At 29.4% G+C, this 25424-nt stretch overlaps 1 protein-coding gene across 2 annotated transcripts; it reads left to right on the forward strand.

The window, feature by feature from the left end:
• The first annotated feature begins 1269 nt into the window (after positions 1-1269).
• LOC116773817 (uncharacterized) lies at positions 1270-24715 on the forward strand. 2 transcript variants are annotated; one of them, XM_032666306.2, is made up of 7 exons: positions 1270-1475; positions 2412-2633; positions 14115-14253; positions 21259-21346; positions 21518-21625; positions 21918-22055; positions 22374-24715. In XM_032666306.2, the coding sequence occupies exons 2-7, from the start codon at positions 2542-2544 to the stop codon at positions 22622-22624; spliced, it is 816 nt and encodes a 271-aa protein (XP_032522197.2). In that variant the 5' UTR covers positions 1270-1475; positions 2412-2541; the 3' UTR covers positions 22625-24715. The 2 variants fall into 2 exon arrangements, with proteins under 2 accessions (XP_032522197.2, XP_061377363.1); XM_061521379.1 differs by having other exon boundaries at positions 1270-1465.
• Positions 24716-25424: the final 709 nt, after the last annotated feature.

The raw sequence follows: 25424 nt of genomic DNA on the forward strand, positions 1-25424 counted from the left end.
TACCCGCGTGACGGAAGAGAATACACATATTACCTTCGCCAGCGAAGACGAGCTTCAGTTTCATACATGTAGCTTCAACGTTCTATCGTTGGAAGGAGGTATGTAATCATATACTTTTATGCCAATCTCCTCTTATCCTTATCCCCAGCCGATGTCCGACTTCTTTGAGGAACGATCTCACAATTGGAGCATGCGAACGCCCACGTTTCACTAGACCCCTATTACAAAAGTTATCCTACTCGCACTATCCACCCTCCCTGGTGAAGCTGTCATAACTAATAGGGATATCACCAATGTCGCTTCTCCTCTTGTTAACTTATAAAAATTATTGATAACTTATTTTTTTTTATGAAGTAAAACCTTTTTACAAGTCCTTCTTCTTACATAAGACAATTTCTAATTTTAATTATATAAAACACTGATTTATGATACTAGGTAGATTCATTTTGTGAAGCACGAAATATTTTACACTAAAAAAAAAAGAAACAATGAAATCATTAAAAATCGCAAGAAAAATAATTTGGAAATCAAATCATAATCCATAATTACATCGAGTTCAATAGATTTTTTTTAATCTGTGAAAAACGTAAAACTATTTTGAAATATCAATTAGCGCTATCTGCTGAATCGAGACAAATTTTATAACAGTTGCGGAAAATATATAGTAAAAAAGAGGCTCGAGTGTAATCTCATTATAATAAAAGGATTTAAGTGTATTAAGGCTTTATAATTATTAATAATTATTATTATTGTTGTGCAGGTTGCATCATGTAACCACGCGAGGAGCTATCGACTTTTCCCCCACCCTGTATAGCGATAACCCGCCCAATAATTCCATAGAGCGGTACAAGCGGAGGTTTTCACCGATATCGATATAAAAATGTGCTGGAAAGATTTTAAATAAACGTGTTAAAAAGTTGCGTGCAACTATGAACAAAATTTCTTTTTATTGTTTCAATACTCAACTTATAAAGTAGTGATATATTCAAATGAAACTAGTATTTTTCGGATAAACTACGCGTGATTTATTTTTGCAATAAACTACATACTCCCGACGTTTCGGTTACTTTACAGCAACCGTGATCACGGGCAGACGAGATGTTATATATTGTTAATTGTTATTGGTATTACGTTTTCTTAATTAGAAAGATTTTCAAATAAAGTTTTAAGTTACATATATTCCGTATGATCTTTGAACGAATTACCATCACTATCTTCCGTATCGATAAACGTGTTTGCAGCCCTTCAGTACATAGCTTCATTTTCTCGTTTTCAGCAGTTTGCGTGGATCGTTCGTGCGTGCGAGTCCTGTGCTTTGCGTCGTTACAACAGCTCGCGATCTAATAGTCTTCAACCTTTAATGACACTCGCGTGATATTGTTTCTATGATATAAGTTAACCAGACATTTTCATAGAAAAATGTGATCATTGAACTTTGGATTTCGTGGCGATAAGGCCTGACATTGTATGAAATAGTAAGCTTTTAGTTCCTAAACCTTTCGTAGCAACGTAATGATACCGCGATAGATACGTAATTGTTATGATTCATCGCCTCCACTTTGCCAACACCACGCCTACAAACGTAGTATTTTATACTATTTAAAAGACGTAGAAATTACGTTAATGTATTTCGATTAGTACCTTATACTTTGTCTCAAAAGGATATTTCTTGTTAAATGTTATAACGTTGTTTGTAACTATTAAATAAATATCAAATAACAAAAGGAGAATTTCCCTCTCGTATTAATTTGGAAGAACTTGCTTAATATTATATATATATATATAAATATATAATTGCTTTATATAATATTGTTAATGATCAAGAAAATCGAGGTTCACCAAAAAACTACATTCGTGATTTATGATTCCAGCTAATGACTACCGACAGTGGTATAGCTCACAAAATTAATATAAAGCTACCAATATTTCGTGAAAAGAAACTTATTCAAGCAACACCATTGTTTTCTTTTGTCATAAAAGCAATTACCGTTTCCCACTCGACAATAGTATTTAAAAAGTTTTAAATATATATTATTATCACACTTAATTACCGTTATTTTAACAGAATGACCCACTTTAAGTATACGAAACTGAAACTATTTCAGTTATAGATCTGAATACATGAAAGAACACAATATTTAATTGTTAGTAAGATATTTTTTTTTTGTAAATGTTTTTACGGCTCTGGATTTGTTAATAAGAAGCAGTAATAGTGTTGCACTTTTTGCTCTACTTACTCTGCATCTAGTAGAACTGCTAGAAAACTATCAGTTGACATTTGGCTCTATATTCTTTCAGTCAGTAACTTTTTTTTATTTGTTCTATACATATGCACAAAATTTTCAGCCAATGTCACATATGTAGAAACATATAAAAAATAAGAAATATATGACATTTATCTTTTTATACAGACAGGCAGCGTGGTCCCAGCGACCAGATGAGCAGTTTCAATTGTTGCGGAAGAATTTCAAGGCCACGAAAATTGCTCCACACGGAAGTCCGGTGCGAGCGTACATCGCCTACCACAAGCTGGGTCCAGCCATGGAGACCCAGACAGCCACACCGCAGGGCGACTGTGAGTGCGGCGTACACCCATCAGCGTTCTATCTACTCGCTACATTGTTACTCACTAGGTAAGTTATATACATGAAAACGGATCGCATTAAGTTGCCAATACTTCGTAATTTTCTATTAGAAAAAAACGTGTCACGTGATGCGGTGATATAATTTAAAAATAATCATAGAGGCTAAAATAAAAATGTTTTAAAAGACTACAAACAATAAGGTAGTCCAAATGATGCTTCGTTGATAACGTTTTTTAGGGACACTACATGAGGTGTTCTGTGTTTGTTGTCTACCAAAAAAGTGCGGAAGAAATTACGGGGCTCGACTGAAAAGTAAAAAGCGATTAAGACCTTCGGAATTGAAACTCACCTTATTACGAGTACACAAAGCTTGAAACTAGTATTTTTTGGATAAACTACGCGTGATTTATTTTTGTAAAACGTGATTCACATCTCGTCTGTGCGTGATCATGGTTGCTGAAAAGTAACCGAAACGTCGGGAGTATGTAGTTTTTTACAAAAATAAATCACGCGTAGTTTATCCGAAAAGTACTAGTTACATTTAAAGGAAAAAAACTCGCGAAAATCTTAGATCTCATTACACACAGCTTCTTAATAATTGAACCTACATACTGTCGAATAAAACTAGCTCTACATTAAATTATTATATTAAATACATTTTTCTGTCCATGACATTCCTTTATAAATAAAGAATTTTAAACTTTGGAAGTCGAGATATCTCTATTGTATAATATTTGATTTCGTCGTGTAATCCCAAAATAATGTTGGAATGCCTTAGAGTTTAGAGGTTACCGGCTCACCGTGCCCCAGCAATGCGGCAACCCAGCCATGCGAAAGTTGCCGTGTCCTTAATAAAGGAACTAACTGCAATATATTTTCTTATAATATTTAAGCTTAATAACAAAATAAAATTTTATTATAATAAATATCGTTAAATTTACAATTATAAATAAAATACTTCCTAAACATGAAAATGATAAGCGAATCGATCAAACTTCTCTAAGTAACAGACTAGCTTACTATTAACTACTTGTAATTACATAGAATTTCTATAATGTCATCTTATACCTATAAAAAATATTTTTTAATTTAATCTAAAAACCAAATTATATAAGGAATTTATTAGCGATAATGTGGCAACATTTCTTCATTACCATAGATATATTCGTCTTGATGCACAGACATGTGTATATGGTAACGGATATCTGGTCAAGTAATATTTACGACCTGTGCCATCCAACCCTCAATCGTATAAAGCAATCCAATATATTATTATGATCTATAATCTCACGTATTGACATATGCACGACTTATTCAATCATTCTTTATATTACAATATTCGTAACAGAAATCTAACAATAATAGTCTATATGATAAAATATAAATATATGATTATAACATTGTTATATATTTATTTCTATTGATAGTATCAACGTAGTTTGCGTCGTACGAAGAACCCGTTTCTCTCTCAGTAACCTATGTTAATGTCCGACACAATGTCTGAAGATTTATGAACAAAAATTTTGAAGCTCTCCACACGTAGTAAGACGGTGCAAAACTGTGATAAGGGTTCTGACCATACACTATGCTATAGAAACTAGCAAAATTAATGTCTTTCAATATATTTGTATAGTGAATACGTTAAATCAATACACAGTATTCGTTAAAATTAAGAAATGAATTTAGTTTGAACTAATAGATTGGCAGAATAATCGACTTTCCTCCGCCTCTGATAGTATATAGATCTGTATGATATTAATGCCAATAATACTAACCGGGGGCGCGGGTTCGAAACCTGTCAAGTACAAATGTGATTTTTTCCTAGTAATAACTACTTTCTAACAGTATTTAAACACCACTGACAGACGATGAAGGAAAACATCGCGAGGAAACCTGGACTTATAATTTCAAATTATAAGTTTGTAATCGCCAATCCGCCTTGAGCGATGGTGGTGATTAATGTTTTAGCCTTCTCAATGTGAAAAGAGGCCTTTGCTCAACAGTGGGCTCCGATAGACTGATGATGATGATTAAATTTAAACCACTATAATGTAATGAATGTTTAAACTACTTATATTAAAACTTAGGTTTTCACAATCATTACTATTATGACCTTTGACTTTAAATTCCCAACAGAAATATATACTAATCGACTGGAACGTGCAGCTCGACTTTATTGTTATTAATTTCTTACACATGATCACAACTTGGAAATATTATATCGGTAACGAATTATTAATGCATATCAATGCAATTTTTTTGCCGTATTGCAATTTGCAATTATTATATTTAATGAAATTGTGAAATTGATGTCGATATATTTATTAGTTTTTCTATTTCTGTGTATTAAAATTAATAATTCGCTAATTTATGATAGAAGCTTTGTTAAATTATGATAAATTAGAAGAATTTAATTGAAATCATTGTTGCTTATTTTGAGAAATATATACTAAATCTTAAAGAAACAATATGCAAACAGAATATAATAATATTAATAATTTTGTGTTTATCTTTAATTTCTCTGAGTTTTACAAATCGATCCAAATCCAATCAAGTTTATTCGGTTACTGAAGATTTAATCACAGTCGTGGGATAAAAAAAATATAGGAATACTCACAACGTTGTTCTGGTACATAAACGTATATGTTTATTATAAAATATGTCAGTAATTCCTTCTAAAACTACTGACTGATTTCTTTTATCGGATTTTGAAATAACGTTTCGTACTTACAGAATACATTATCTATTTCAAAATTATACGTCCAAACGATGTGACACGTCAAAATTTATAAGCCTAATTCTTTCAAACGATAATCGATAGTTATTGATTATTAGGTATATCTATTTAAAATTTCAAAAAATTATATTTTATGGAGGGTTAATTTGGAACTGAACTTTGAAACAGCGCACACGCGTGCCGCAAAAACGAATGTGGAGGTTGTGTCCAAATACAAAAGTTTGTTACGAAACTCCACTAAACAATTTTCAATAAATTCTTAAGAGACCTTTACAGCAAAAAGGGCTTTTGAATCGAATCGAATTTTTCGATATTAAATATACGAAATAAAACGTTCTTTTTTTTATTTTGTCACAAAACAGAAAAACGATATCCCATACAATTTTATTGAAGTTTGCCATCAGTCATTAGAACAAAGATAATTTCAATCTTAGATTTGGTATTTAGCAGATTTTTTTTACCAAAATTTTGCAGCTCACAATTACACAATACAAACAAGATTGTAAATAATCAGAAAATAGTGGATTTTTCAAGGAACATGAATATGTAAATATCGAATAAATACATTATAAACGTCGTTTTAAAAACCTCGGCAAGAAAGCAATCAATATGTTGTTGATAGATGTGCTGTGCTCAAATAACTACGTAGTGTTTGACTGTTTGTTAGATTTGAACACGTGTTTACATATTTGAACTTCGTCAGTGACATGGCAAGTGATTTCATTAACGAAGGAATGTTGTAATCTTGAGTTTAAATAACTAACAAGTAGTAATTTTATATTTATATATTAAAACTCGAATAAAAATCTGTCACTTGAAATTAATACAAATAAATTTAAACTGGTCTTAACTGCAACAGTGTGACTACAATATGGTTAACGCAAGTTTTACGTCTTCATACTACTACGGATCGTTAAAAGTTTTACACTTATAAATCTTCGTAAATTATTAAAATTACGTATGTAATGAGAACAGCCATTAAAAAATCCTAGAATACAAAATTTTGGAACACCACACAAGTGGATTCAATTACATCTACGCAAGGAATACATTATACGAATGACATGTATTAGAAGTCACGCGATAAGTCATTGCTTTGAAACTTTCTATTATTTTAATTAATTAAGAATGAAAGCATTTTCACCAATACCGAATACATCGACTTAAAATAAAACATTCCCGCCGAATGAGCTTTATCTGTTATATCCGACGTAATTTATCATTGTTACTTTATCGCATTAATTAGGACGGGGGTAACAAAATTAATTGGCGCTCGAAGTTACTGGCGTCAGTTGCAAACTAACGTTATAAGACTGAGTTTACACAAGGCAAGGTAGAAAACCAAATAGGATTAAAGATTAGGTTACAAAATTATTTGGCGCAGTGTTTCCCAAACGGTGCTCACAAGGCTTAGAAAATTACCAGTCCAAAACACTATTAAAGTGGTTTTATAAAAGTAAACCCATTTAGCTTTTAATTATAAATATAACCAGCCCGAGGCTTAACTGTTGTACTTGACAGGTTAAAGCACTACCTACTAAGAATTAAATAGTTGATTGCCTTATTTTTTTTGAGATTTCATACGAAAGTGTAGAGTTAAAATTTTATGTTATAACACAAGACTTAATTATTTTTAGTAAATTAATTTCAAGACAGAAATAGGTTACTGTTTGTGCAGTCACTGCAAATGTTATTTATTTTATATAAGTAAAATAAAACGTCGTTGATTTATTTTTTAACTTTCGATTAAACAAAATTATCATTTCTAAAACTCCATCTACCTTTACTGCTTTACATTATCATACAATTTTTACATAAGTCTACATAATATGAAATATATAAAACCACTTAATGAAAGCCTTCAAAATAATAATAGCCTTTTCACCCACCAGCTACAGGGTCAGACTAAACACGACCTGTTTGAAGTTTTTACTTGATTAACAAAATTGAAAGCTTTCTATATTAAGTTTGTATGTGGAAACTCGTGGTAAGGATTTTGTTTTTGTCAGTGTATGGAAAGAAATGAATTTTTTAATTTATACAGCAGCTATAGATAAAAAATTTAAGATATCTATAACAGACCTCCTTTATACGATAGTGTTGACGTAGTTTTATGAATGAAAAACATAAAAGTCAACGTATTGTTACGATGGAAAATTGTGTTGAGGGAACTGTTTCGTTAAGGAATTCAAGCTGTGATTTATTAAACCGGAATTTCATTTGATTAATGAGCTTAGCTTCAAACACTTTCTGTATTTTATAATTTAGCTTCTGCCTCTGATGTGTAATTACTTCTGTTCTTTATTTCTAGAGTCTAATGAACAACATATTCAATATTTATAAAAGGCCTTTGAATGGCGCCATCATGAGCAGAAACTGAAAAATATCTGCTTTTACAGAAACTCTAAATTAGTCATATTTATGTCAAAAAAAAATGTGTCACATAAATAACAACGAATGCAACAAAGCTTTGGACATCAAAGGCGGTATTCAAAAAGAGAAGCTATTTGGTTATTTCAAACCATGACATGTTTTTATCAAACTTTCTATTCGTATTTATTTCATGCCAGTCCCAATTCATCGTATTTCAATTTATTTCCCAAAAACGTTGACATTTTTAAACGTAACATCACTTTTCTTTATTATTATAACAAAATTAAAATATATATTACATTTTAGAAACCATAGACAATATCATTTATAAGAAAAAACAAAACGCTATTAGGTATTTCAAACTTACATAATTTTTTTCATCAAACTTCACCCGATAACCAGAACAAACACTAATCTGAAGAGTCTTGACATCACTAAGCTCGAAGTATTCTACGGGCTTGGAGTTCCATCTATTTTTAATTAAAAGTACTCGTGTGCACGTTGATTATAAGCAAAAGAGAAATATTCAATTACCTACAACGTCAAAGATTGCAAAACGAAGATTACTTGAAGCACCTACCACAAAATAAATTCCATACAATATGCTTCATTAAATACTTGTTAATATTATGAAGAACAAAGTTCGCGTCACGCCCTAATTCCGACAGAATGACATTAAAAAGCAAACTTACTGTGAAGGTTACGATAAGGACAAAGTGTTGGTCAACCTCATGATACAAACATCGTCTAGTCAATGACCTCTGTTAACGAAAGTACTCAATGAAATGCTATGTACAGAAAATGTATGAAAAATAGTATAAAAAATGCGAAAAGAATAATAGACAAACAATACAATATTAAAAATATTACATATCTCAAGGACAACTAGAAGGACCTCTATTAAATAGACATGAAGATAGCCTTCGTTGATAAAATTAAATCGATTACCTAGGGAACAATGAATACATTCAACACACACGAAATTTCTCACAACCATTATACAATACTGACATTATAAGACGACATTTTAACTAGTTTTCACAGCTAAGTCATGAACATTACATGGAAATTTGATTTTAAGAAGCACCGTTCCAACTAGTTAATCGTCCTCCGACCGTGGAGCTTGTGTGTATTTCATTTGAAGGCATTAATGCTTAGTGCTTTTATGTGTTTACAAGTCAACTTTACTTATCGCTCTTTACTTAGTGACAGACAGTTTATAATGGACTATGAATCGTTTTTATTATTATGTTTGTACTAAATTGTACTTTGGTTCTGAGCTATTATAGTAATGTAAGCTAGCTGTAGTAATATGTACCTTAATTAATTATAACAGCCGTGAAATACATAAAAAAAATTATCATCTCACTGCTGATACGACTCCAAAACGGATAGTTTTCAATGCACAAACCTATTGTTCGTATGTGTTTTTATATAATTGTTTATTAAATCAGGATGGTTTATAACTTCCCATTAACAAACTACACAGATAGTGTTTTAGTTTGTCATTAAGAAATCTTTACCCATCATAGTTTATAAAGGAATATATGAAACTCTAAATGTGTAGCTTTACAATGTAAACTTGTGGTAGGATTACTGTACGTGGAATAATTATAAATAAATTAAATATCATTAAAAATTATAAGACATTAATCGTTTTTAATGTTCAAAGGTGATTTTTATTAGTTATTATTCTATTCTATATAATAATTAATCTTCGTTATTCCTATAAACCTCGTCAAGCTTATTCAGGCCGTAAATTGTCTCACTGACAGTGTCGGTTACTTGAAGAAATCGATCTCCTACGGATATTGAGGTAAATGACAGAGAAACTTGAGTCGTTGACTGACAGAGACATTTGTCTTTACGAACGTAGATAAAGTGACTTCAATGGCTAAAATAATAATAATAAGTTGATCGAATTATTATTAATTCTAAAGGGAAAAAAATGTCATAACTTATTTTAAGCTAATTTATAATTCAGGGGAGCAAGAATGGAAAAAGAAAACGCTGAAAAATACTTTCATCTCATTTTGACGTTAAAGAAAATTACCCGAAACGTCAAGTCAATGTAAAATTAAAAAAAAGTCTTGCCAGTAAAACATAATATTATTTTATCTTTCGCGAGAATCTTAGAAATGTTATTGTTGCTGTTTAATAAAAAAAATTGACAAAAAGCACTCATAACGGACACTTGGAGATTATTCATGGGATTATCCGGGAACAGGTGCACCGAAATTATTAAAAGGAACAGTTCTATTGTGAATTATTCCACAAATAATGCAATGTTTGTTAAATTGTAACCCTATTGGTATCATATATCTTTTATTAGAGTTCCGTATTCGCTTTCAAACTGGGCTGAAACAAGTTTGAGGCGATAAAAAGTTTTTATTAATACGGTTTTTCTTCGCACATTTCTCTTCGCGTGGCGCTCCGTGAATATTAGTAAGAAATATATTTCCCTCGATCGAACATAAGATGTGGTATTGTCCTTTGTAGAAAGATATCTCGTGTTAATTCTTCGTACTTTCAACGTTCAAAAGTGGAATTTTTTTTTCTTAGAAAATGGTTTAACATTCGAAGTAACGGGCTTACACGACTTTCATATAAACTGTGTTTTCTATATCACAAAATTACTAATGTTTTCGATTAAATTCTTTCTTTCTGAAACAATACATTTTTTTTTTTCAATCATTTTATATTCGTTGAGCCTATTATATTTACTGTCAACTATAATATATCTCTGGAGTTTACATCAATGAATGTTTACGCTAAAAATAATTTTATTAATATCTTACGTTAAGTTAATATTATACTCTAACAAGTTCGTCATCATATTTAATAATAATAATAATATTAATTTGTTTATTGCAGACAATTTACAGTCCATTTGTTAGTTACAAAAAAAAGAACCCTTACAACTACGTTAGTATAATAAATAATGATAATAAGACAAAAAAATTAACATTAGAAAGGAAATAAAAAGATTATTTGCTTAGCCTAACCTGATATAAAGTTTAAGATTTTTCTTTCATGAACCAATTTTAATATTTCTTGATGGATTAACTAAATTCTAAACGAAGTTCATAAGTCAACAGAATGTGTTATTATAATTCAGATCGTCTCGCATTCACGTAGAAGCTTCGAAGACAAAATGTTTTACGAAAAACATCATTAATATACCAAACCTTTTAGTATGTGCTCTGAACTTCCAGCTTGTACTAAAAAAAAACAATATTAGAAATAGTTTTTATTTATTTGTTATAGTTCCAAATCTTGAATCTTTACAAAACAGTCCTATGAATCGTTAATATATTTTATCTGTTGTATTTTTTTTTTAATAATAGGGGAACTTTGAAGAAAAAAGATAATATTATTTTACATCTCTTAAAAGAAATTGTAAGACTGCTTATACATATGTAAGTACTTCTTTTTCATTAATTGAAAATATCAATCGTATAAAGAAATCCTTTGTTCAATCTTACTCTGATAAACTCGTGTCGTTTTCGTAAATTACATCCTCCTTCCGTAAAGTATATGTATCAACAAAAATTCAAAGGGATATAATTCAAAAAGGTCCCTTTTTGATGACGCTTTTTACCGCTATAACCTTTAAAAAGCTCTCCCGAAACAATATCTTTATACAAAAATATACACAATACTTTTGTACAATGAGTAGGTTATTTTTTTATTAAACAAGAATTAAATTATGTAAGTAATATATATTTTTATAAAGCAATGTTGAGGTAACATTACAATGTATATTATTATAAAATATAGATTGAAAAAAATATTAGCTTTTCATATTTAAATCGTATTTTAAACACAAATTCACTTATGCGACCGTATTGTCATATATAGATCTCCATTCAATAATCCTTCCAATTATATCTAAAATTGTGTTTGTAAAGGATTCATTAGTCGTTAATGATGTAGGTCCCTCGTTTATCGATATAATATTAAGCTGCGGTCTCTCTGTCATGTAAAACGAGATCACGTTTGACCTCGATCACACTTTTGCATAGCAAGCGACCAGATTTTTATATTTTTACTTTATTAAATTCAACATAAGTATCGTATATATACGTAGGATATTATTTACGAAATACGTTACAATCGTGACATCTGTCATTTGATTGTTGTTTATATTGAACGAAATTAAAATTTCGTATAAGAATTGCATATTCTGATAACTTAATCTTCTTTATAAATTCGTTATGCATTATTTTAAGTTTAATTTCTTTTAAAAATATCAAAAGTGTCTGAATTTCAAGTTCCTCAATTTCATGGCATTTAGCTTTCATCCCTATACTTATGTATGTGTATGTGGTCTGATAGAAAACATTTTTTCTACCCTACCAGAAACCCAGTTGAAACATCGATTTTACTTTTTAGATTTAATTTTTACTACTAAAAATAACTGAGTAAGTCTCTCTGTACATGTATATATTAATACAAAGAACGAATGATAATGATATTAGGTATATCAAAATATATTTAATAAATCTATCAAAAAGTATCACGCTAAAAATGCAATGCTTTTATATTAAGAAGATATATTATATATTAATACTTCTGAAATCATAATAAATGCAAGCAGCTTGAACAGGACACATTCCTTCGAGGGATTTTTGTTGGAATCAATGGCTTTTCATTGTAATAAATATCGGTACAGAATAATAACGACTGGTCTTCCAGCGAGACGGAGCGACGCCAGCAATCGATGGCACCAAAATGAATTATGAAACATTTTTAATAACCCCCTCCCCTCTCCGCTTGAGATAAGGTACTCCATTAATTTTAAGCTATTCACTACTTCCGTTACCGTCGCTGCCATATTTGAAATTCAAATTAAGAATACCATTTCATGCTTCTCACACATAATGTAATTCCAAATACCGTATTATGTAAAAAAAAAATGAATACGCTAAAGTAAAACGTAAGAATGTTTTTATTCATATTACTTTGCCCTTTTACGGTATGCTTACATTTTCATCAGACTCTGCGTTTTGTATTAAATCACATTTTGCGACCAATCCAACATAAGAACACATTTTGCAGAAAGGGTAAAATAAAATGTTGACATTGGCAGAAGAGGCCCGTACAATCTGATTTATTGGTATAGCCACCAATAAGAAGAGCTTAGGATCCTCAAGAACTTGAAAAATATATATTGCCATAAATATATCGTTGTAGTTATCAAAGATTTTGCAATCAATATATTTTATAGTCTATTTTTAACTTAATATAAGCGCAATTTTAAACTACGTTAGTAATTTGATTTCTTTAATACACCCGCTAGTGATTTATATTAGAAATAGTTGTATGATCTGTGTAAAAATGTATATAAATCGTATTTATTTAAACACATTGAGCAAAAATATTTAGACTATATTAGATAAAGCAAAAGAATTCCTAATATCCGAGAAATATTTCGAGCATCAAGATCTAGATTCAACTAAGTGATGCGCTCATTAGTCGTTTCCATGCTGTAAATATATATAAAGAAGATTTATCATTGATGTCTCATTATAATATATTATTAATATTCTAATAATAATATGAATTAACAAAAAATACATTAATTGACGTCTTGAGCAAGCGTGGTGATTAACGCTCTAACCTTCTCATTGTGAGAAGAGGCCTTTGCTCAGCAGTGGTCTCCGATTGGCTGATTATGATGATGATGATGAACAAAACAATGGATAATACTAATATAAGAATGGTAATTAAAATAAATAAAACAATAAATTTAACTCAAATAAACACAAAGACAGTATAATCTCTTATTTATAATGTTATTTCAATAAACCGAGTTAAAACTGCTTACTGACAGTCATTTAATCGTTTAATTTTAATCCCCCTTCATGTTTACCGCTGACTTAGCTGCTTGATACCCAGATTGTGTGAATATAATGAAATATTTATATAATTTTCTATATAGAGGGAATATTTTGAAAATGTCATGATAGCTCTATTTTCTATACACGTACAAAGAATATATTTTGTGATGTGAGTTTTTTCTTCTGTCTATCATACATATAAATTACAGGTTAGTCTTTTTTACATAACCGGATGCTTACCCCAAGTTTGGATTGACACACTAAATACGGATTAAATGTAATTCATTCGTTAGCCTTCGCACATTATTATTAGCGTGGGTTATTTAATTAAAACCAGGAAACGCTCCGTATAGCTTGACGATGCTAACTTATGCTAAGCATACTGCTGTCTGAAGCTAAGCGGGTTTTGGATTTCAAAATAGAACTTCATTACAATATCAACTTATTATAGCATACGATATAACGAAATAAGTTTCATGTTACAACAGATGGTATACGGGTCTATATAGCATTAACGATGCATCCATCTGTTCCACTGCCATGCTATGTAACTGTATGCAATTATTACCCATGCAGCTGTTCCACGGCCATGCTGTGCGCGGCCATCATGACGCAGCACTGGGAGCACGTGTCGTGGGAACGCGCAGCCCTTGCCGCACTCGCCAACGCCTCCAACACCGCTATACAATGGTTGTTGGACGAGAAAGTCGTTAAGGTAAGACTAACCAACTGTTATCATTGCTTAAAACTTAATCAATACAATCTCGTAGAGTTATTACAACAGAAGTGGTCCTTTAGATTTTACTTTGAGAGTTAGCTCTTTCAACAAAGTAACACTTTTGTTATTCCAACGATACAATTAGCTATAACTATTAAATTACAATTAAAATGAACCCCAAGTTAAAACAAAAATTTTAGGTTTTATGTTTATTTTTAAAATACATAATTTTTCTGCATGTGCATGGTACAAGTAAAGAATATTGATGAAACAATATAAGTATCACCTCGTCTGCACGTGAAAACTATTACTATGATATGATCGAAACGTCGAGTAAAAGGAATAATACAGTGAAATAAAACCGAATAACTTAGTTTCATTTTATATGAATCTTAAATAGCCGTAAAGAAGAATAGTGAAGAGATCTACAGATGTTTTTATTCGATAAAAATAAGATGTGATCTAAGCAGAGTTCACATTCCCTTTTAATTTCACCACTTATCTTGTTTTTTTTATAGGTCTTGTGAATGATTTAAAAAATCTTTTAGATCCGTCAATAATGAAAGTGGTCCAATTACTCTCTAAGCTGATTTGATTCCTATTGAATTCTTGACATTTTTAAAAGATGATCTTAATTAAATTTCATTCTAATTTTAAACCGACTGTACATTAAATGAAATAGTTAAGTAGCCACTTCTGTCACTTTTGTTGGCGATTATTTTTATAGGGAATGGAGTTCTTAACTCAAATGACAGGTCTTTCTTTCTTAAAATCGATAAGACTAATTGCATATTTAACGTCTCACGGTCGTTTTAAGGTTATTTTATTCTATAATTTTGTTTAAATAAAATTGTATTTCAAATAAATCCAATTTAGAGTACCTACGTTTTTGAAATCTTTCATCTTAACATCGTTGAAACAATAGCATTTTCCTTAGGTTTCGTAAATAAAAAGTCACGGTCTTTTTACGACGCCCTAATATTTTATATTTTATATACACAAGACATTTTCTTATACGACTATATAAGGAAAAGAGAAAATCTCTTGTATATTTTATTTGGCGTAAAGGATAGTATACTTGTATGCTATATCTTTAAAACTGAAATGTACTTATCGTATGCATAGTTGGTTGTAGATACTGTATTTAGATTTCATTCAGGTTATGTATACAAATAATTACAGTTTTTTTTTTAATAAATAAGTGTTAATCACAGTCAACAAGCGTTATTTTTAACTTGTAAGGGTTCCAACTTTCTTTGAATCTATTTCTGTTTTATCTTTTTTGTCTTTTCTTTTCGATTAATATATATTTATTTTCTATTTTGAATGCTATATTTCCATGCTTAGATATTTTTCAAGCTATATAATTTCATAATCAACACTCTTATAAAAAAAAGCTACAATGACTTTATATAACACCACAATGAAAAAAAAAAACACCATAAAGTTTCTATCGGGATTATAAACTCCTTGCTACAAAAAATGAATACAATTCGCCGTCGTTATGTATACAGTATAAGTATTAGGTGATGACATTTTAAATTTAGAAAATAAAAAACAACATTGACATCTTTCCTAGGATTGCTTAGGGCCAATTAATTTAAAGTTTTTTTTTAATACTATATTATTATTATATGATTTAAACATTCAATTTATCTTCGTGAAAAAATTATGAATAAGTTTTTATATTTTTATTATATTCGTAAATTATAATTTTATTTAACAAAATCTCGGGGGAAATTTAACTTAAGTTTTTAAACTCTTATAGACAGAACCGTTAACATTTTTATAATGTTTTACCGAAATTGGTTTGAGGTTTTGTTTGGGGAATTAAGTTTTATCTTTTACACGCTAATATTGAAGCCTTCAAGCCTCGTATTACAGTAATATAATTTATCTGTAACAAAATAAATAAAACTAATACTTTCGTATTATTACGCGTTTTTTAAATTAAACTACATACTCCCAACGTTTCGGTTACTTTGCAGCAACCGTGATCACCGACAGACGAGATGAGAATGTTCATTCTCATTTTTTTTATCTACTTTTCGCTCGTAGTAATCCGAAAATATTAGTTTTATTTAAATAATTACTCGCGAAAGTCTTAAATCCTATTATGGTTTTAAAATCGCTCTCAGAAGAGAAATACTTACTCATTTATTTAACTTAACGATAAATTTTGTTGTTTTATAATGTAGTTTGTAGGAGATTGTGAGAAAATAGATACTTTTTCAAGTAGTTACAACTGGCAGTTTGTTATAAAAATAAAATTTAAAAAAAAAACACCATTATTTAACTTCAATAAGTAATGATTAGAAAGTTTCTTAAGAGTTATATATTTATTATGAAATAATATTTATATAGTCAATATAGCATTACCATCAGATTAAGAAAAGAGTACTGCTGTACTAAAACTGGGTTGCTAGGAAAAGCGGTATGATCTACCGCGGCGTGGCTCGGAAAAAGAGAAGGCATAGGGGATTTTTAGTCAGCAGGAGTCTGACACTCCCTCATTTGATGATGGATCACTTGATTCCCCCTCACAACAGAGCCATAGTGAAATAAAAAAGATATTTTTTCACAACAAGTACTAGAATGAGAAAAGTCTTGAACGTTTTCACATCTGCTATTTCACAATAAATCTAACCATGTTAATGTATGAGCTGCGATGTACATCAAATTAGAATTGGAGAGTGGTCTTCAATAAAATTCACTCTGACTGGAACGTGTCTTGCGTCGAGGATTTTAAATATATTGTGAAAAAAATCCAATCCAATGTTTTTAAATCGTGCATAAAGTTCAATTATATAATTGCTTTGAGCTATCACTTATACAAGATCTTATAAATTATTTGTATATAAATAAAACATGCTCGTGTTTCGCCACTTACGTTGCGAATAGATACGTGTTTTACACTTCAATGTTTAGAACTGAGAATAAGATTTAAGTTACTGACTAATAGCATAAGTTGCAGATTTAAACTACGTATGTACTTAAATAAAGTTATGTTTTCGACAAATACTATGTGAAGGAAGATATTCATTTTGACACGACTTTTATAAAATTTTTAATAATTTCTAAGTAAGTCTTTGAGCTAGTATCAATTAGGAAGCAGTTCTAATGAAAAACTACAACCTCGGATTATTCTCAAGTCCATTTATTTATTATGTTTTGAAACTTAAAGATCATAATATAAATTACTTGATATATTATTAGAGAAATGAGTTCTCCTACTAAAAACTTAGTAAAAAAAAATGTTGACATATAATCTCTGTCAATAATAAAATAAATAGAAATAATTCTTAATGATTGGGTACTCAACGAATATGAATAGCAAAACAAATACAAACGAATTTAAGAACTACAACAGAGTATAGTATCGGGAAATATTATTTCGAGAAATGGTTTAGATGTTTATATAAAAGATATTACTTAAAAGTTAAAACATATATATTTGCGATAGAATGTCAACATTTATTTTACCTTAAAAATACCTTTTTGTTTCTTTTTATAGAACTCATTATCATTATCAGCGATATCGTAATGAAATGTCTTTGCGATCGCTTTGTAATTCAGTATCCATTAGCTTCGTTGTTAAAGGCTAATTCAATTGAATGATTTATTACGCTATCAGCAAAGCTAAGTTAGGAATAGGATTGATTGGAGCACACGTTATTTGGTATTTAGACCAATTAAATTAAACGAAATAATACAGAATAATGATTGTGATATGTTATATGAGTAACAGTCGAAACAGCCTACCCCTTAACAAAGTTTTCTCATCAACGTTTCATGATAGTTCCATATAACCTTGAAGGAACGTCGCTCGTGATGTCTAATGTATCTAATAATAAAAGAAAATCAAGGTCGCTGTATAATTTTACATATGATTATTAAAATATATTACCAAAGGTATCCTTAAATTAAATATATTACGCAAAGCTTGAGGCGTCAAAAACAAAACTCGTGCTACAAAATATTGTTACCATATAATGTTACAACTATTTTCTGATTTAAAAGCATATATCATAAAAAAATATTTTAATTTGTGAATATTTAAGCAAATCCCTTAGAGAAAATTTTCACGCTGAAACAATAACAATTCTTTAGTTTATGTTCACTTAAGGTCCAGTTAAAATTCTATGAAAGTTTGCCTAATACTCGTCGTCTTATTTTACCAAAATTTAATGTTCCTAAAACGGTTTCCAAGAATAGAAACAGGATAAAACTAATAAATGTCAAATCTGACGAATGAAGTTATTTATATTTGAAAGTCAAAGTAATTTTAATAGTGATATTTTTACCTTGACCTGTAGCAAAAAGTGTACAATTTACCCAAACGCTTTGCGGTACTTAATATTATGGTCGCTGTGCTCAGTTGCTATAAAATATTGCAGTCGTTTTAATGAAGACATACTTTTTTAAATATGCTATCTGTGTGACTTAAAATAATAGTTTTATTTTAACTGCATTTTTCAATCTCCGCTCAGTTTAGATCATTCAATCAATTAAACATATATTAGAATTTAATTTAGCAGTTTATTTGTACTTTTATTATAATCGTTATCATAACCCAAACTTGTAATAATTATATTTCATTTACTTAAACAGCCCAAATATTCATTAACACCTTTCAAAGACATTCAAAGACAACCGTTACTTTGAAAATTATTAATAAATAACGACTTGTTTGATTTAAACAAAATTATATTTCTATTTATAAACCTGAACTATTCCGTAAATGAGGTCGCCTTAATTGAGAACATTGATAATTAAATCTTGAAACGTCATCAGAAAAATTAATTTAATTTTCAATCGTCGATTAATAGTTAGCAGGGAAATAGAACATGGCAACACATACATTTCTAATGTCAGTTATTATAGTTATCAATTATTGCTTTAAAACAATCATTTACGAATAATTAGGTCACCTATTTCTATTTTAGCTTTCGATTAAATCATTTCTAGTATTCGGTTATTTCAACTTATACTTCTAGAATTTAGCATCACGTGTATACAATATAATTATAATTTATAGTATACATTTTAGCATATTATCACCGTCCTCAAGCAGTGTAGGAATGTTATGAGATCTGCAATGCGACAATGACAGTTCGGCGGTTTGAGTCCCTGTCCTGATTAAACTTTTTGTTTTTATATTAATTAATTATTTTTTTTGCCATATTTTTTTCTTTACACTTCGTTTTTAAGAATTTCTTTCTCTACAATTTATTTATTTTACTTCACTAAGTTTATCATTTACTTTCTAAAATGAATATTTAGTTAAATTTGGAATTTATATGTTATAAAGATACTTAATATCTCAGCTCGTAGTAATCAGTCACATCTATTATAAATGTCCCAAGATTAATAACAAGGGTGTTACTCCTTGCGATTTAATATCAAAAGACTTTCATAAAGGAAAGTAAATCACAATTTTAATAGAGCCTTTGTTAGTCTCCCTTAATAAAGTTGATATTAAAAATCAAGAATTATTATCAAAAGTATGCTATTTTTTCGTATATTAAGTCACATCCAATTCAGTTTATCGTATCAACATACAAACTATATATACGAGTACATATAACTGAATAATATAACTATTTAACATTTGTTAAGTTGTCTTGCTATGTGTTACATTAAACTGTTTGGAATCATTTAAAAGTGAAAATCCTATCAAAAAAACGGATACGTTTGTACGAAAAACTGTTTGTTTTAAGTATCGTTCTACCTATACAAATAAGAATAATTAGCGAGCAAAACGTCTCTGAGGCAGTGTCTCAAAATACGTATTTTATCTACATATACATGTATAGGTAGATATGTATATATATATAGGTATATATTACAAAAATCCAAAATAATATTATCATTAAAGCACTAATTATAATTCAAAGACCTGGATAAAAACTATCGGAACATTTCAAACAATGAAAATTAAACATTCTCATCTCACTCCCAATATTTTCAATTCAATATAGTTTTATCTTGACGTAGACTAATTCATTCACTCGTTCTTAAATAATTGCGTCATTCATTGCTCACTTCGAAAGAAAAGTGATAAACAAAACAGTAAATCTTGTATTTGTGTGAAGAATCCCTTCAAGTTGGGATTACACCGAAACCTGACACTTAATACTTGTAACATAAGAAAATAAATGTTGCCTTTTGGTATTACACAATCGCCTGTTTGAATGTATTTACATCTTTACAATCTGTTCTGTTGAATGCTTTTATATCTGATGATTTTCTATGCAGTGCATTAAATATAATTTTCTGCGTCAAAATACGTTTCGTGATGGCCGCTTTTTTATCTATAATCGTTAAAAAAAATATCCAACTCCATTATTTTTAATGGATCCTTTCATATATAATTCGTTTTAAAAAAATTTAAATGGTTGAAAAAAAGTTGCGTCACAAAAACTGCAAGCTGACATTAATTATGCCATAAGTACCTACCTATGCGAAAAATTTACGTTATACAAGGAATTTAAGGTGTCACAAAATTGTCAAATACTAAATTTCAAGTAAAAAGAAATTGGGCATTGCAAAGAATGCGAAGCTAGCAATGTTACTGAGGAATATATATTTAAAACATTACCAGAAAAAAAAATTATCATCTTTAAAGACATATTATCACATAATTTCTGAATTATGTTTTTTTTAGTTTCGATCGTTCTGTACTAAATATTAAAAATAGTAATAGATTTTACAGATTTTGTCAAATAAAAATTTTATGATAACCTAAAAAGTTTTGATATTTTTCCGTGTCCAACAAATAATATAATAAGTTTCGTGAATTTATGAACACTTATGTGAAAAACAGGAAACAGTCTCCACGCGTACACAAAACAAAGATTATTCAAAATCAAAATCGTGTGATATATAGATGAGCATTTGCGGCATTATGAAAAAATGTTGCATGACGACCTACTTTTTTTGGACTCCTTTAACATATTTTTGTTTCAACTGAACAGGACTATATACTATATTACTTTACAGATCGAAGACTCGAATCAGCGTAAAGGAGGCGGAACGTTCTTAGTTCCAATGAACGGTGGCATTTGGACTATGTGCGTGTCTTTAGAAGGTACAATAACTATAAAAATTATTATTCACTTAAATATCAATTCAAAAATTTATTTAATCCTTAATGTGTAGTTTATTACACGTACAATTAAACAATGTTTTTATTTTCATAACGATTATGAAGCCTTAAAAAATAAAGATATTTTTTTAAACGAATATTACGCATTTTTAGAGGAGGAAGTGTCAATATTATACCGAGCCGGGTTCCCTAAACAGCCGCTATGCACAAATTACTTGGCGGATGGTGATGACGAGGAACAGAGGGGCGATTGGCAACATCGTGAGTATCAAAAATAAAATATATGTATATTTCTTTTGTGTAATCTGTTTTATTTCTTTTCCATTCAAGACATTGGCAGAATACTGTAAAACCTGTATATGGATGAAGGCCATAAATTAAGAAATTTATTCAATTTTTTTCTGTCTAATTAAGCAGTCTTTGTTTATACTATTTAGTTGTATACATTAAAAATTTTTCATGTTTAATTTACTAAACTTTTTCGTCATAACATTGTTAAAAACGTAATACTTTTATAATGAACACGTCGATAAATTAAGTTTTTTATTCCAAGGTATGCAAAATCTGTCAATATCGTGCGCCCTCGTGTGTCTCATAGTGTTGGTGAGCGCAGCCCTCGTCGGAGCCTTTGGAGTATGTAAACATCAGATTAGTGCTGTACTCGTGACGGGAGTGATGTATCTACTAGCTGGTAAAATATTATTATTATATTGATTTACTTAATTATATTAATTTAATGAAAGTAACTAACCATAGGATTGACGGTAGTATTTTTATTAAGAGTAATTGATTATTAATATATATTTTCAATATCGGGATTGGAGAAAGTTTTTAATTTCTGTAATGCAATGTTCTCGTACATAACAAAAAAAAATATCGTCTCTATTTTATAGAGAGTGGCACACGCATACACTTAGATAAATCGTTCTATTAGTCTAAATACACGACAATTTATCGCATTGCGTGATGCTCCTTAATCCATTAAGTAATTAATATTGTTGATCACAAGGTCTGTTCGCGATGTTCACTCTGATGATAATCCACTTGAAGAGGGCGCGAGTTTCTCTGAGGCCTCTGGACGGGGACGGGGTGATTGGTCCACGACACCCCGCTCTCCCCTTACTGACTGCGAGGGAGTTCAATACTTCCTGGTCACTAGAACTGGGTTGGGGTGGCGTAGTCCTAGCGACGACCGCTTCCTTACTCTGGATTCTGCTGTCGAAAATCATGAGATACAATCCTATATTGGGCATGTTGTAAACGGGTCTTGGATTTATAATATATTTGGCAGGGCCGTGAATAATATACAACTCTTTTTTTATGTAGGCATTTTTTTTATCGTTAGTATTGATTCCAAAAGCTTTAATATAGCATGTGTTTTGCTCATAGAATTCAAAATAAATCTTAATACTATACGCAACCTATTTTCAGTCCGAGATAAAGTCACAGTACTTATAGTTAATAACAAAGAAAGGAAACGCAACTAAACAAGCAATTATTTTGAACAAAAGTCAAATATATTGTAATAGTTACGTCAATCTGACAGATTCAATTGCTAATTGTTCATGCTATTTAATATGTCAAAATTAGCGATCGGTAGGCACTTATTTATTTAATTACATAGAATATGTTAAATATAAATCTCATTAAATTAGTCATTATAATATGACTAATATTAATATATAAGTAAATAAAGAAAATGTAAATTATTATTTAAATATCTTATATTATTTATTTAATTTAATTAATGTGATGTCAGAACTGTGAAGGCTAGCATTATAATTATAATTCTGTCATGAACTTTTTTTACATCTCCACATTAAAACTTGTATATTATTAGGCTCTGCTAAAATAATAATAATATATATATATATACCAGAAGGCATAATCACATCACTCAAGCGAACTTTTCAATCCAAACCCATGTGAATGAGAGTCAATTACTTTTATCCCAGTAGAATATGTAACTTAATTTATATAATTATAAAAATGGCTTGTTTAATAGCTTTTCAGTCCTTGCAAATGAAATGTTAAAGGATATAATAAAAAATATTTTTCACGCTATAGTACTAAGGCTTTCTATAAAATTCATGACAGGAAGCTGAGGCGATTGCTAAGCTTGTGCCGTCCAAAGCAATATTAAATTTTATAAAACCTAAAAATATTTTGATTCGGCTAAAAATGTTTGAATTGTTTCTACGGCAAAAAATCTCTTTGATATTTGACATTTCTAAAGATTCCCCACTTTTTCAACTTTGATAAATTTTCCCCGCTTAAATCTGTTGCTTCTGCAATAATTTTTCCAACTAATGCCTTTTAAATTATATACCATTTATATTCTTATGCACTTTTGCATTAATTTTGAGCTTACAAAAATTTTTCTATAATCATTTTATTGAAAAAAAATATGCAACTCTATTTTATATATATTTTGCCATTACACTAAATGTTAAATAATTTGGGATTTTATATTTAAGATCGCAAGGCCTACTTAACTTAACTTCCACAGATACAACTTGTCTGTCGCCAATGTCTTTGATGGTCGAGACCGTTGGAAATGTGTATTGTACCTTGAAGGTAAAAAAAAATATGTTGTAAAAAGTTTGGAAAGTTGGTGCTGTCAGTTTATATTTTAGATTTAATTCGTTATTATAATAGTCTGTTATGAGTAGCAAATAATAGCAATATAATAATTTAATATAGACGTAACACGCATTAGATAATTAATTAATAAAAAATCTATTAAAAAAAATATAAAATCGACCGTAGTTGTGAATTTTGTGATTAAAATTAACAGGTTTCTTTATTGCGTTGTAAAATTTTCATATCTTAGCCACAAATTAAAATATTACATTGTCTGTGGTTACGAAATTCTAGGCGTGTTTATCATGAAGAAAATCGAATTGGTAACTGACATAAAAATACGGAAGCTCAAAAAGTAATTTTACTCTTATTGTATGCCATTGTATCTTTTGTGATTATTACTTTTCTTAAAACATTATACATCGAATATTTGTTGATAACATAGACAATTGTAAATGACGTCATTCTGGCCATTAAATGTACAATTTCTTTTATTGTTAAGTAAGATTAAGAAATATTTATTGTTGAATTGCTAGATAATTAATTTTTAATATTATTGATTATGGAACTATAGATTTACTATTTATATCATACTGTATATTTTTTATATTGCATTACAAAATATGTATAAATATTTTCCTTTCAGAGCCGCCATTTTATATTTCACATTTAAAATTATAAAGCATAGCTTTTACTTATTGTTGTGATGGTTATGTTGTTTATCGTATGTTTATATTGTGTTTTACATAAAGCAATATAATTTTGTTACATTTGTGTTTTAATTACAAAAATATTTCATAATTAAAAAATAATTGTAAAGAAAATAAATATGAATCAACAAGACGGAGCTCAGAAATGGAATTGGTAAACTTATACGCATAAATTATAAATACTACTAGGTTTTACTAATCTCGTAGAGATCTGTTGGTCCTGTCAGATTTAAAAAGTAAGTTAAAATAAGTCTACCTTTTTAGTAGCTAAAAGCAATATTAAGGGTTACTACAGTTCTGACAATAATTTTGCATTTTTAAATCATACCTATTAATTTAAAAAATGCACTCCCCACAAATTTGAATTTTTTCATCCTACTTATATTATAAAAGCGAGGATGTATGAATGTTTGTCTTTAAGGCAATAACTATTTAATGGATTTTAATGAAATATTCCTATTATGTAGCTTACACAGCAGAATAATATAAACGCTGTAAAAAAAGTATTTTTATGTCACAAGTCTGAGACTGTAGAAGGCGCTATCAGTTTATTACTGTATCATTTTATTTAGGTAAACGCTATAAATTTTTGACTAAACTTAATAAGTTCACACGGACGAAGGCGAAAGCATAAACAATGAATGAACAACTATGTCGTATATCTTTTTTAACCAAGTCCATACCGTAAATAAAAGACACCTTTTCATTAAAAAGTTTTATTTACAAATTTCAGATATTATTATGTACAGATAATAACTCTAAGAAGA

The sequence above is a fragment of the Danaus plexippus genome, chromosome 8, assembly GCF_018135715.1.
Source record: "Danaus plexippus chromosome 8, MEX_DaPlex, whole genome shotgun sequence".
In the NCBI taxonomy this organism is placed as follows: domain Eukaryota; kingdom Metazoa; phylum Arthropoda; class Insecta; order Lepidoptera; family Nymphalidae; genus Danaus; species Danaus plexippus.